This window comes from Notothenia coriiceps, unplaced genomic scaffold (assembly GCF_000735185.1).
Source record: "Notothenia coriiceps isolate Sejong01 unplaced genomic scaffold, NC01 NC01_scaffold00037250, whole genome shotgun sequence".
NCBI lineage: Eukaryota > Metazoa > Chordata > Actinopteri > Perciformes > Nototheniidae > Notothenia > Notothenia coriiceps.
In genome coordinates this window covers 10,439,688-10,453,747 of record NW_011369951.1, presented here as the reverse complement: position 1 = coordinate 10,453,747, position 14,060 = coordinate 10,439,688, and the positions used below count along the sequence as shown (strand labels likewise).

At 40.0% G+C, this 14,060-nt stretch overlaps 1 protein-coding gene and 1 non-coding gene across 2 annotated transcripts in view; both read right to left on the bottom strand.

The window, feature by feature from the left end:
- Positions 1-2,673: 2,673 nt before the first annotated feature.
- Positions 2,674-2,745, bottom strand: trnaq-cug (transfer RNA glutamine (anticodon CUG)). Its single transcript has one exon. It is a non-coding gene; the product is annotated as a tRNA-Gln (tRNA).
- A 3,132-nt stretch (positions 2,746-5,877) lies between these two features.
- LOC104966908 (multiple epidermal growth factor-like domains protein 11) overlaps positions 5,878-14,060 on the bottom strand; it is a 12,633-nt gene continuing 4,450 nt past the window's right edge. The window contains exons 3-12 of the mRNA XM_010796251.1: positions 13,871-13,999; positions 13,076-13,204; positions 12,342-12,470; positions 12,081-12,209; positions 11,741-11,977; positions 11,249-11,427; positions 11,080-11,143; positions 9,443-9,487; positions 8,572-8,778; positions 5,878-8,321 (exon numbers count right to left, since the gene is read on the bottom strand). Coding sequence (XP_010794553.1) covers positions 8,146-8,321; positions 8,572-8,778; positions 9,443-9,487; positions 11,080-11,143; positions 11,249-11,427; positions 11,741-11,977; positions 12,081-12,209; positions 12,342-12,396 — 1,092 coding nt within the window. The 5' untranslated portion in view covers positions 12,397-12,470; positions 13,076-13,204; positions 13,871-13,999 and the 3' untranslated portion in view covers positions 5,878-8,145. The remainder of the gene's footprint in view (positions 8,322-8,571; positions 8,779-9,442; positions 9,488-11,079; positions 11,144-11,248; positions 11,428-11,740; positions 11,978-12,080; positions 12,210-12,341; positions 12,471-13,075; positions 13,205-13,870; positions 14,000-14,060) is intronic.

Below are 14,060 nucleotides of genomic sequence, written 5' to 3'. Positions count from 1 at the left end.
TCAGTTGAGAAGATTTTGTTGAATAAGAAAAAGGAAAAATATGAATGTTTTTTTTAATGAAAAACCTGAATACTTCAAGCTGATTGCCTATAGCTCTTCAGCAGCAACAGACAGTGTCAGTGGTTTTCATTTATCTGTCTGAGATGTAATCATACACAGATTGAAATCTGACTACAGTCAAGGTTATCCGTGCAGAAAGGGGAAACAAATTATCATCTGCCTCCCAGGCTTTCTCATCACACAGGGATGTTGCCTTGCATTCAGATATATGTGTTCACAGGAAAAGAGGCAAGGTGCTGAATCTCTGAAATGAAGTGAGTTCAAACTAATTATACCTGCAGTTTATACCAGAATGTATTATGTAGCCTACTAATACAATTACTGTAGACCAAACAGAGCCACTTCAGTGGATCAAACCATCCACTTCCATTGCTGTTTTAAAATAATATTCACATTACAATAATCCTTCCAAAGGGACTTCCAATAGGGGTTAGGGGGACAAAATCCTCTTTCTGTGCTGAAATACATTTAAAAGTTAATCTGGAGGAAATGTGAGGCTTCTGAGTTAGAAAAAAGAGGAGGGTGTCCTCTTGGTTAAAGTATTTTCCCTCATTAGGTTGTGTTATCACTTGAAGGGATGGAAACCAAAAAAGGGAATTTAATATTAAAAACAATACATCTTACTTCAACTGTAAAAGCCTCATATAAACTTCAGATATATTTTGAAAGTGTGGATTGTGTCCCCCCTCTCTAAGAAGCAATTACACTGAACAAAAATATAAACGCAACACTTTTGTTTTTGCTCCCATTTTTTATGAGATGAACTCAAAGATCTAAAACATTTTCTATATACACAAAATAACAATTTCTCCCAAATATTGTTCACAAATCTGAAAAAATCTGTGATAGTGAGCACTTCTCCTTTGCCGAGATAATCCATCCCACCTCACAGGTGTGGCATATCAAGATGCTGATTAGACAGCATGATTATTGCACAGGTGTGCCTTAAGCTGGCTACAATAAAAGGCCACTCGGAAACGTGCAGTTTTGCTTTATTGGGGGGGTCTGGGGGGGGTCCGAAAACCAGTCAGGTTTAACCCTAACCCTAACCCTAACCCTAAAACATTTTTTAATGTGCCAGTGGGTGACATGTTAGGGCTAGGGTTAAACCTGACTGGTTTTCGGACCCCCCCAGACCCCAGAACAATATTTGAGAGAAATGGTTATTTTGTGTATTTATAGAAAATGTTTTAGATCTTTGAGTTCATCTCATGAAAAATGGGAGCAAAAACAAAAGTGTTGCGTTTATATTTTTGTTCAGTGTAAGTGAGGGAACTCGATGGAATGTCTAATATGGGAATGTCTATTACATATTGAGTTTTAATTTGGGCAACTGACTATTGTTCTAGGCATAACAAGTGGTCATAATTAAATTTCATATTATTGTCAGTCAAGATCCCTGACTTTATAGTAACTGCAAAGTACAATGGTTACTGTATAAAACACGAGCCTGAAGTCATTTCATCGGGCAGAAACATGAATATGTCACATCACTTGACTTGTTTTGCAAGAGCAATAAATCAAAACACAGTCAGCACCTGTGGGCGTTCCACTCCGTCAAATAACAAGGAGAATAAAAAAAAAAATGGCCCCCCTGAAGAAGGCTTGTCAATACACTTCTGCTGTGGGAAACTGAGCATACATGGGAACAGCCTATTGAGACTAAAAATAGCAAAGAGAAGTGAGTATTTTTAAGCTTAACAGAGTCATCTGAACAGAGAATTTTTACTGGTACAGCACCTTCTGTTTTATCTCAGGATACTCAGAAAGGGGGCTACATGGAGAAATAAAGAACTATGTGTAAGGGGTTATTATGAGATTTAAAAGAAGACCAATACTGTGACAGCTTTACTGTCTGTCGTGCAGAAATACAATCAGTCATCTTTAAGGTGTAAGCCAGCATGTCACTATTTATGATTAAAGACATTATGATTTATAGACAGTCAATATCCCTGATGAAAATTACAAAATAAATGACCGTATTGCAGCCTGATGTAATTAGCAGAAAATACAAAAACCTTGACACAATGCAGATAATATGTCATGCAAGCCACACCAGTATGACAAGCCTCCTGCATTGTTGTTGTTGTTATTCTATACCCAAAGGTCGTGTAAGAAACCGTTATGCCAGACTGGTTCACTAAGGGGTCCCCATTTCATGAATAATTAATCTTGTAGACTCATCCATATTAAAAGCTTGACACCTGCATTCAAGTTTAACCGTTGCCTTGTAAAAAAAAGATGTTGGTTAAGTTCCTCTCAGTGTTCTATAGGCCTCTTTCATTACATTTGCAAAACAGTCATATAATCAAGGATTTACTTAAATGTTTCCATTTAATATTGTGTTTGTCAAACATGTCTATGCATTGCAAACCTACTTGAATAATCTTTAAATTAGACGTTGCTATTTGTACAAACTCTGCCATGTGCTTTATTTCTTTGAAAAGTTGCCTTTGATTAACAAGATATTTGAACTTTCAGAAATAATCATTTGATTAAAAAGTTTGAAAAGCCCTTGTCTTAGATTTCAGTCCATCAACATAACGGTTGCATATTTTTTGATCATTCTTATGAAGCTGTCCCCTAACATGTGAACGTCATTTATGAAAACACAGGTCCTACCGAGATTTGAACTCGGATCGCTGGATTCAGAGTCCAGAGTGCTAACCATTACACCATAGAACCACTGTGCATGCAGGCTCGTGTTGTTACTTAATCTAGTTACATTACTTTAATGGTTTGGCCTTTGTAAGTGTCTGGATATAATTAGCTGTGATTTTATTTTAGAGGCGAACATCGATTAACACCCATACAAAAATAAAACTTACTGTTGGTTGCATTTCTTCACCCATTCGCTCACGTGCAGTCATCGTGGCTGCTCCCTGGTGGCCAACAGGAAGAATAGCAGCGTTTAACTTAACATATTTCCCTTTTCCGTTTGTGCGAGTTTAGTCATTTCCAATAACTCTATGCATGAGTTTTATTTTCCACGAGTAAGCCCCAATGATTAATGAACTCCGTTTTAATTAGGGGTTTCATAATGTGGGCACTGTGAAGCCATTTGACTTTGAACCGCCATTATTGCTATAATATGCAGTCTGTAGGCCTTGCAGGCAACAGGACTAAATGTTGACCCAGTTCGTCATATGACATGATATTGGATACAATTTTGGCTTCATAGTGGGTAAACAATTCAAACTTAAATCAGTGAAACAATAACAAAAAAACTTCCACTTGGTCAATGTCATGATAGATCCAATAACTGATTTAAATATTAATATTTTACAAGCATTTTTGTGCATTAAGTCTATTGCTCGAATTTCCTTGTGCTAATTGAATTACCTTGTGTTGAAAGGTGCTCTATAAATAAACTTGCCATGCCTTGCTCATTCTTCAAAAATGATGACTACACTGTGAATCACAATAAAACACCACTTTAGATAAAAAAAGAAGAAATGTCATTGAAATGTCTGTCTTAGCTTTAAACCAATCTGGAAACGACCAAAGTGTCTTCACATGGTCTTACTGACCTCTATAAGGATTTAGAATATATTTTGTCCATAAAATGTTCTAGGCTTACTTTTAAAGAGCGTATTTGTGTGGAGTTATGTGTGTCAAGGTACATTTTGATCTGTATTGGAGAGCAGTAGACACGAAAGAAGTGAAAATGATCAGCCTGTCTGGGATGAATACTGATTATGCATTAAGAGTGGCTAAAGATCCAGCTCTGGTGTGATGGATCCTCACAGTTCCTGTAGCCGGACGTGACTGCAATAAAGATCTGCAGCTGAGCTCTGCTATGGACTCATCCACAGCAGAGTGCAGTCAAATGGTACACGTTTAAATAAAAGCTTTAATAAACGGAGCAAAGATTCTTGATGGAAGTAATTAATCTGCAAAATATAAACTTTAACAGAGGTAGTCATGTGCTGTAGAATGTATTATATTCCCTTAAATGTATACCACCCTGGCTTTAAACATCCTGCTTCAGGCTGAAGTGAAAGTGACAGGTTATCCAGCAGCAGTGTGGTCAGCATACAGGTGCAGCCTCTTGAGAAAAAACCAAAGGGGCAACTCTGTCAGAGCATTTGGAGGTATGGCCTCTTCCCACAGGCAGCCTCTGTGAGAAACAGCTTTGGCTAAAAGATGTAGCTGACAGGCTGACTGCAGCAGAACGGATTATGCCCAAGGCCTGCATTAGTGAGGCAAAGTCCTGCAGTTCTTCTTGCCCCTGCAATATTTTACAACATTTTAATAATCAGCCTGGAGACAGTGGTACTGCGAATTGATAGATTGTCCTCGTTTTTTTATTCAATGTGTCGCATCTATGCCCACCAATACTGAGTCTCCTCGGTCGTGGTCTGAAAAGAAACGTGGCCTCTTGTTGCTAAGGTTGGTTGTTGTGCTGCAGCTTAATTATATGCTATTTTGGTAGACATTTATTTATCAAATGTTCTACATGTTACTTGTTGCTTTATGCATTTGACTGTGAAAGCGGTGAACTTATTTAATGAAAAGTACAATACAAATACAACTGCCTTGCCTTGTTGCACCAGTCAACATGGCAGTTGAATATTGTTAGCTTTTGTACATAGGCCTGTGTGAATATTAATTTGATTAAGTTAAACAAACATTGTATAAGTTAATTATCCCATGCATTACACTGAAATCAGAATAGGAATAGAAGAAACTTGTCTTTTTCACTTTTAGGATTATATTTATAAAATTATTAATGTGTAAGAAAAGGGAACAAATTCTGTTAGGAAATACAACTTCATAATAACAATGAGTCAACGCTCCATAAATCCCTTTTTTTCCCTTTCTGTCACAGAGAGCACATCAGCAGCTCCCCAGCAGCAGTACCTGCTTTCGAACATGAGTAGTTGTTTAAGCACCTTTTTAACAGGAAGTCATGCCGAGATCAATTTGATTTTCACACAGCTTGAGCTTTTCACCTCCAGTATGTGCTCCTTAAACTGACATATAATAATTTAAATTATAGCTCTGTTCTGATGCTGTTCTCTAGGCTCTCTCTCAACTGTGAGAAACCCCATTCGTTGCTGGAAGGGAGTTCAACAAGCTGAAAAATAATATAAAAACCTCTCTTGAAGTGCTCACCCGCTGACCCCACCTCTTCAGGCCTCTCTCTCCTTCCAGCTCTTTCTGAAGTACTCAGTTTTATTTGGTCCATTAGCTTCTTGACTCACTGGCTGCATTTCCTTTCAGTGGGCATCACTCAGGGCTTGTTGGCTGTCAGCTGGGCATGTCCATCATCTGTCGAGCTCTGGACAATTGCTGACTACAACTAAATAACTCCTCTACCCTAGTAAGCAGTTCACTTTAACTCTTAACAGGTCCCATACAATGTCATATTTTAAAACAGCTTTCTTTATAGTTATCCACAGTGTTGCTGTTTACCACAACACATTGTTTGTACTGCTTCAGATGCTTGTTTAATAATGATAATGTATGCAGTGTTGGTGTTGTGGAGGATGAACTGAGTCAAAAGTTCCTGTTAGACAGGAAGTTAAAGATGAACTTTATACCTAACAAACACACATGTTGTCCTTGCAGACCTCCAGTGATTCTACTCCTCAGCTAGCTGCAATGGAAAAAGTTCCTTACTGAATAAAGTGACCCTGAAGTATTTTGAAAGCAGACATTATGAAAGCTGGTTGAATTTTCTCTAAATGCTAAGAAAAGGTGATTCAATGCTTCCTTTCTTAATTCCTTTAGCAAAGGCAAAATGTAACATTCTTAACAAAAATGAAGATGAGTAATGTGCAAAAGAAAGTGTTGAATGTGAATACCAGGTTTATTAGAAATGCAACATTAGTGACTGATGTAAGAAGTATTTGGATTGGTTAACTTAATAAAGCAAAACCACAGTGTAAAAATAATGCTTTACAAGTTCAAGTCCTGCATTGAAAACTCAAATACTTGAATACATTTACCAGCCAGAAATGATCAAAGTATAGAAAGTAAAGCTTCTCATTGTGTTGGAAAAAGATCCTCCTTTATATGTATTATATATTTTGATTAATAGAATAACATGTAAGCAGCTTTCTCTTTTAGGAGGTAGCGAGTCAAGGTGGAGATAATTGTAACTTCTTTATGCAAGGATGGGTAGTTATAAAACTATACATCGTGTTTTTATTTATTATCTTATTGTATATACAAAAACTGTTGGAGAGAAACAAAATGCCATCATAAAAAAATCTCTATGTCAGATATTTCAAACAATAAAATGTTGTTAAATTCACAAGTTGTACATCATGGTGAGGCCTTTGATTTATGAATTAAATAGTTGTCACTCCTCTGAAAAAGCTTATTAAACATGAGAGCACATCGACAAAATGTCTCTTCGTTCATCCTTGAGATGTTTAACAAGAAAAATGGGTATCCATGATTTTCCTTAACTGTAGACTTTTGACAACAGTTTGGTACCCAGTAGCGGACTTAAAAAAAAAAGTCTAACTTGTTAGAGTTCAATTCTTCATTCATCAGTCCTGTCACCATTCATACCCCTGGCATTTTAATATTCACAGCAACAGATGAAAAGAGACATCCTGTCTAACAGTGACACGAGAACCTGACCAAACCAGGTGTCTGATGGCAGAATAGGCTTTTAATTTGAAACTTAAGTACCAAAACAACAAGCAGCATTGATATGACAGCAATTGGAAAAAAGTTCCTCAAAGGAAAAACAGTCACGTAAAATATGATCCACTGTCACCACACTGGTCAAAGATGTCATAACGTCCAGCACTAATGAAACGCCTGGGCATCGATTGTCAACATGTTATTGCTTCTACAGGGGGTGAAATGGAATTCACATAGTGAATGAATAAATTCAGTTCAATAATATATACGTTAATTTGCCTGATACAAACATAAATGATTTCAGAAATTGACTTTTTACATATAGAGTGGTTCCCTTTGTAAATACTGCACAGGATATCGTGGGTCTTGAATTGGTCAGCTGAAACTTTATATTTAATTTACAATCTGACAGAGAGAGAAAGAACATTTTTAATAACTTCAAAAACACACACGAAATGACAATAATCATCTCACAAGAAGATAAATTGTGTGTTATCTACATCAGTGGGTATCCATTATCTGATCATGCTCATCTTTTTTTTTAACTCTAGTGTCACATTAATAAAAAGTCACCATCACTAATATAAATAAATAAATAAGCCCATTAGCTTTATAAATACAAAACATAAAAGTTAAAAGCAATCCCTTCTTAACACCCAATGTTTAAAAAATGTAAACTAAGACATTTGCAAGAAGAAAATGCTTTCACATAAAAAACAACACAATATCTGATCACTTCATCAGTGAGGGGGGAAACTCATAGTTACTGTATCTGTTTTTATTTTTATTTATTTATTGAATTTTCTGCTGGATTTCTGTATTTAACATTTATCACAGAGTCCTCTTCTTTTTGACTCAACCATTCTCCCCTCAGAGCAGACCATAATCCCTCCATGTCAGCTGCATGCGATCTGCAGCTTCTGCACACAGTCGCACTTCATAAACTCTGATGTGTATGTAGTAAATCTCACCCGTTTCGAAATAGTCAAGTTTAGTATATACCTTCCTTTCCTGTGGAGAAAATCACTTCTGTTTAGGGCGCATTATAAACACTTGGTTGCCCTTGAATAGTAACCCTATATCACGGGGTAGAAATGAGCGTGAGGATGTCTGTCTCCCTGTAAATAATCTGTCCGCCCAGTCCATGTACGCTGCCCTTTGCGCAGCTTGGAACCATCATGTTCCACTTCAGGAGGTCCATAAAGAGGCCGGGCTGCAGTTTGAGTGATCAGTTCTATAGGAAAATAAAATGGTTGAATGGTCGCTGGTGTGTGGGACATTCTTTCCTCCACTTCCTCCAACAAATGTGAGTGAAGGAGCCAAAGAGAGTAGGGTCCAGAAGAGCTGTGGCTGTCCCTCCATCTCAACTTATCAACATCTCAGTATCTAATTGAACACACTCTGAGAAAGAGGGAGGGCCGTTGGTTGAAAGTTGGTTGACGATTGCCGCTCCCTGTGAGCCGGGGCGGGGGGTCTTGCCCTCTAGAGCAGGGAGCTGGGGCTTTCTGGGGGTGGCAGGGGTGTGTGTGTGGGGGTATGACGCATGGGAAGTATGTCATAGTGGCTGGGGATGTGGCTGCTGCGGGGGAGGTCATAGGGGCTCTGGGAGAAGCCGGTGGCCATGCCGTTGGGTCCCTGCAGGACGCTCACTGTTGGCTCTGTAGTAGTTTAGGAAAGAAGGAAGGAACACAAGTAGGAGAGGAACATGAGAAACACAGAGGAAGAGTGTCAGGCACAGGCTGAGGAACAAAAGGAGAAAAGAGAAGTGCATGCAATAGAGTCAGCTCACATTTCCCCTTATAAAGGCTTACAAAGTCTGCACAGGCCCTCAGCAGGGAGCATGACCAGCAAGGCTACGAGCTGCAGGACCCTGCTGAGCTCCACCCAGCAGAGCAATAACGCACTCACCAACATCATAGACATTCCTGCCCGCACTGCCTAGGAGGGTGGCAGTGCCTCCAAAGGGCACTTCCCGGTGGGAGGGGGACTTCATCTCCACATAGCTGCTCTCTGTGTGCTTGCAAGCCAGGCCTGGTGGGTCTCTAATGGTGGCGTATGGATTCTCACTATTCAGGGAGCAGGAGCTGTTGCTGCACATGGAGCTCTTGATGTAATCTGCAGTAGCCGTGAGACAAGGACATATTCGCCATCAATAAAGATTAAGGGATTGTCACTGACTTATTGCAGGGGTATTAAAGCTCAACTCTGATATGACCACTTCAATTTAAATAGAAATTAGTACGGTCTGGAGAATGGCAAGGAACATTGTGAAGAGTTTTGCTTTTTTTTTGTCTCCGCCAGGTGACTAATGGTGGTAGATAGTAATCAGAGTACAAAGGGGAAAAGAGTGGAAGGCTCATCTCATCCATAACAGTCTCATCAGTCTGATAAGAGGCCTCATTAGAGACCACAGCAGAGCTCCTTCAGACCACTCTCCACACCCCTGGGTCCCTCACATTCAGCAGCCACTGCACAGTGTGGGAGACCAAATGACGTATCGGGCACTGAGCCATAGACAGCAATTACTGTTGGAACAAAACCCCAGCCCACCATGATCTTGTCCAAAGTGCAGAGAGTTTTCAAATAAATCATGGAGAATATAAGGATATGGGTTCGGGGTGAGAGAGTCTCCGATGGGAAATGAAACCAAATGGGGAAATTGACATGTCGAGCATATTGGTGCTGGTGAAGCTAAACAGGATACCACATGCAGCATGTCTGCTAACCTTCCTACATACACACAGCACAAACACACACTGTTATATAATACATCATTTACCTTTTTTGGAGCTTCTCTGTGTCTGTGTCTCCCCCTGTTGAACATCTGTAAAGAATGTCAACATATTGTTCAAAACCATAAATGAATTCCCCAAATGCATGAGCATTTACAGAAAACATCTAATTAAAAAGTGCTATGTTTGTCATTATTTTGGAAAATATTAAGAATATGAGGAGTTACTGTATGTTTCCCTCAAGGCTTACAAGGTTGCATAATTGACTGTGGTCATAATGGGATGTGTGCCAAACAACAACACACCATGAAGAGAGGACAAGCCTGTTTAACGCTACATCAATTAACATACAGCACTGCTCTCTGAGAGGAGCTTGTCGTTATGATCAATCTGCTGTGTGCTCTCACACTAAATTAAAATGTGTAAATCAAGACATCAGACTTTAAGTCAAGCACGACAGAGAATTAGTCATGGACATTTAGATTTGTGAATGACAGTATTTACAATCTCTTTCAGTTTGTTTCACCACAAACCAAGAGACACATTTTTAAAGTCGGCCTCCCTTAACTTGCAAATATGTTTTTCTTCGTGTTCCTCCAGTTGGATGTTTGTGTTTCACTGTGAAGTACATACTGTACATGCAGAGTTTGACACAAGGCTGTTTTCACATTCAACTGCTGAACATGGAGTTTTTCTGTGCTGTGATTTGTGTCCTCACAACTACTTTGGAAGTCATTCTTAATCCAATTTGCAATTCTTACAAAAGTATTGTAAAATAACTTGCAGCCGCCTTTGCACATACATCAAGAATGGGCTTTTTGTGAGATAGCAAGCATCTTGTGTCTAGCAGGAAAACTTTAGAAATGATAAGATATGTATTTTATTTTAATAGATGCACATTTTATTTTTAATTTAATTAGGTAAGAATTTATGCTCTTTTATGGATTTTAATGTGGAAATTATACTTTATTTCCGAAAAGACACACAGTATGATATATCTGTTAATTTATGACTGGAGGTAATTTAGTGTTCATTAATGTACACTTTGTGTTAAAAATGATAATTTCTCCTACAGTATGAAGACATGTTTTACATTATATATGATCAATTATGATATTCTTCGTTGTTATTGTTCGGTCTTTATACACCAGTCCTCACTTTTGGTTGCCTATAGGAAGATTCTTAAACAACTACAGTACATATACTGTAATATGAGTTATGCATTATAAAAGACTTATTACATGTTTGTGTATTGTTTATAAATCTAATATGGGTATTTGAAGAATAGATTTAAGCTATTATAGAGTCATTTTCTGTCACACTTAATTATCTATAATTCACAGCCCTGGAGGGCAGTTTCTGACCCAGAGTGAGGCATCACAGAAAGATGTGCCACTGGGGGAAGTGAAAGAGGACTAATGAGCTCGCAGTGACCCTGTACACCTCCTCACCACAGCTCTCCCTGTCCAACCCGCATATATAATCAAAATAAGAGCAAAGGTTATGTCTAACAAGAAACCCTCGGTTCATCTTCATTCAGAACAGGGTAGCTGTGTCCAGGATGTGCCGATATGACGTTTGTGCTAACGACTCATGTGCCTTTGCCCTTGAAGTGACGGTTCTACAAAGTCTAAAAATGGGGCTGTGTGTGTTGTTTTATCATAAGTAAGAGAGGTAAACTGACCGAGGTCATTGAGGTTGCAGTAGGCTCTCCATTCTGCGCCGTTCCGACTTTTCAAAGTGCCTGGCTGTGAAAGAAAGAGCACAGTGTGTGTTGCTTTTATACTTTAGTAAATGAAAGGATTATGTAGTAAGTTACGTTAAATGTAAATAAATATGGAGAGTGATCTTACTTTGAGGGTCAGAGTGCCGTCCAGGTTGCTTGAGATGGTTGAGACCACGTTGCACTGGGCTACAGTGTGGTAGCTGGGGTTGGAGAAGCACTGCCCGCTGCTGCCAACACTGCCAACGCTGCCCTGCGCCGGGTTGACCTCCGCAGCGCTGGTCCTCATTGCTACCGTACTGCCACACTCTGCGGGTCAAACAACAGGCGAGGTTTGATAACTTTATTTCAATATTTTTGTGCATGCACAAAGATCTTATCTCAAATATCTGTCTTTGCCAACAATACATGTATCAATAGTTAAAATGATTGTTTTGACCAATCAACACCTAAAAAAACACAGATATTTAGATATTTCATATTTTTGGTTCTGATATTTTTGTTTGGAGGAAGGACTTTTGTTATTAGCTCATTGTTGTAGATCTACATTTCCACCCTAGCATGCAGCATGTGTCCATAGTGAGAATATATGTATATATTTATAGTTTGTAAAACAGCTTACCAGACAGGGAATAGTCTGTGTTGGTGATGTGCATCGCCTGTGTGTAGGACACACTGGGCTGGATCTCATGGCCTTTCTCCCTCTGCCTCTGCCTGTACCACACAAACAGGCTGAGCATGGACATGATGATGAGGAGCAGAAAGATGATGCCCATAACAGCTCCGGCAGATTGGCGCTCTGAACCTCGTGCTGGGCTAATCTTAGTGTACGGGTTCAGCTCCTCCATCATCAGAGCTGCTACAGAGAAAACACACAGAGTGGGTTGTTTAAACAATGTGTACACATCTGTGTTTGAGTGATAATACAGTGGAGAGCCTCGATCATCTCGATCACCCCTCACCTTGATCACAGCGGATGCCTTTATATCCAGGGCTGCAGTAGCACGTCCCCGTCACGTAGTCACAGGTAGCATTGTTGAGGCACTCACAAAGCTGCTGGCAGCCGTATCCAAATGTACCAGCAGGACACTCTGCATGGGAGAGAGGTGCATTACTACATCCATCAAAATTAAAGCACTTAGGGAGTGGGAGCCAAAGTGTTTATGGACACACACCACAAGGTAATTTTTGCTCGGCGATAAAATGTGGTGGGCCTACTCAACTCTGCTCACAGCTCGTCCCAATAAAGCCTGTGCGGCAGGCACACTGGCCAGTCATGTGGTCGCAATCTGCACCGTTCTGGCAGCGACAGACTTCAGAGCAGTCTCTGCCGTAGAACCCTGAAGGACAACCTGGACACAGATGTCAAAATGTTGTGATGGGAGGGGAGGAGAAAACAAAGAGAGTGGAAGACATTGTCAAGAGTCAAGGTCATATCTCAGGGGAAAACAGAAATCAATACTATTTAATGTCTCTGCAGCACACTCAATAAAGGACACTGTGAATGAATGGAAATTAAACATTTCCTCTTCAGCACAAAATGTGGTTATGCTGTTAGCATAACATGGAGATAAAGAATGAGACGACTGGAAATGGTGAAAGTCTATGTGAGAAAAAAGCAAACCGTTCAAACAAAAGTCATTTCCATGCAAAAGAGCAGAAGCATGACACCAGAGAGACCCTTGGGGTGTTTGATAATGGAATTCAAATTAGTTGACTGATGTTGATGATGTGCACTATCCCTGTGTGAATGACTGGAATGTATAATTAGCAAATCAATGGAGTGACCATTAGCGTTATTTGGATGTTGCTCCCTCTGAAGAAAAAAAGGGGAGTAAATAAAAACCTAACATCATCCGGTTGCCCAAAATGATTCTCACATGTCATCTGCTGCAGTTCTGTGGGACTGCCAGTAGATGACAGTGTGTGTCTACGTGACTGGACGGCAGAGACTCACGCTGTGTGCAGTAGAGTCCGGTCCAGCCGGGGCTGCACCTGCACTCCCCATCGTAGGCACTGCACTGGGCTCCGTTGTGACAGTTACACGAGTTGAGACAATCAGGGCCCCAGTGCCCAGAGGGACAGGCTGCAGATGCCAGAGACACAGTCAAGCCCATGGTCACACATGCTCACACACACACACACACACATGCATGCATGCATACACGAAACATAACCCATATGTTTGATAGGACGTCTTAATATTTTCTACACATACAAATAATGCATGCACTTAACAAAGGTCCTTGCAGAACCTCCCTCCTAGATCAAATATGTTAAGGTTAGTGTTCAGGTCAAGGTAACTTTATTGTCTACCATGGGAGAAAAATGGAAATTGCTCCATTTAGACTTGCAGATAAAGAGCAGACGTATGTGTCAGGTTGAATAACCCAAAGTGAAGCATTGGTAATGTGTCACCAATCTGATCATACGTTTTTGTATATAAGTAGTTAATGCAATAAAAACCACACAGACTTTTCAAGGCATGACAGCTCAAAGCTCTGCTAATGATCTTTGGCCTCCAGCGCTGTAAATCAAAGAGCATAATGTATTACAACAATCATTTAAGCAAGCTATCAGTTTTACATCAGCCCGGGCTGAGGGTAGTTCCTCGGATGTGTAGGGTCATGAAAATGATTAATGCATATGAAGGTAGATATAAGGGGGGAAATTAGGAGTGGCGACAGACAATGAGAGGGGATTTCAAATCAAATAAGCCGATCAAACACAAGGTGAACGAGAGAAGCTATACCCTGAGAGCAATCCTCTCCTATCCAGCCAGGGAAGCATTGGCAAGAGCCATCGATGGGGTTGCAGGTGCCGTTGTTGGTACAAAGGCAGATCTCAGCACAGGCTCTCCCATACCTGCCACTTGGACAAACTGCAACACACACACACACACACACACACACACACACCCACACACACACACACACACACAC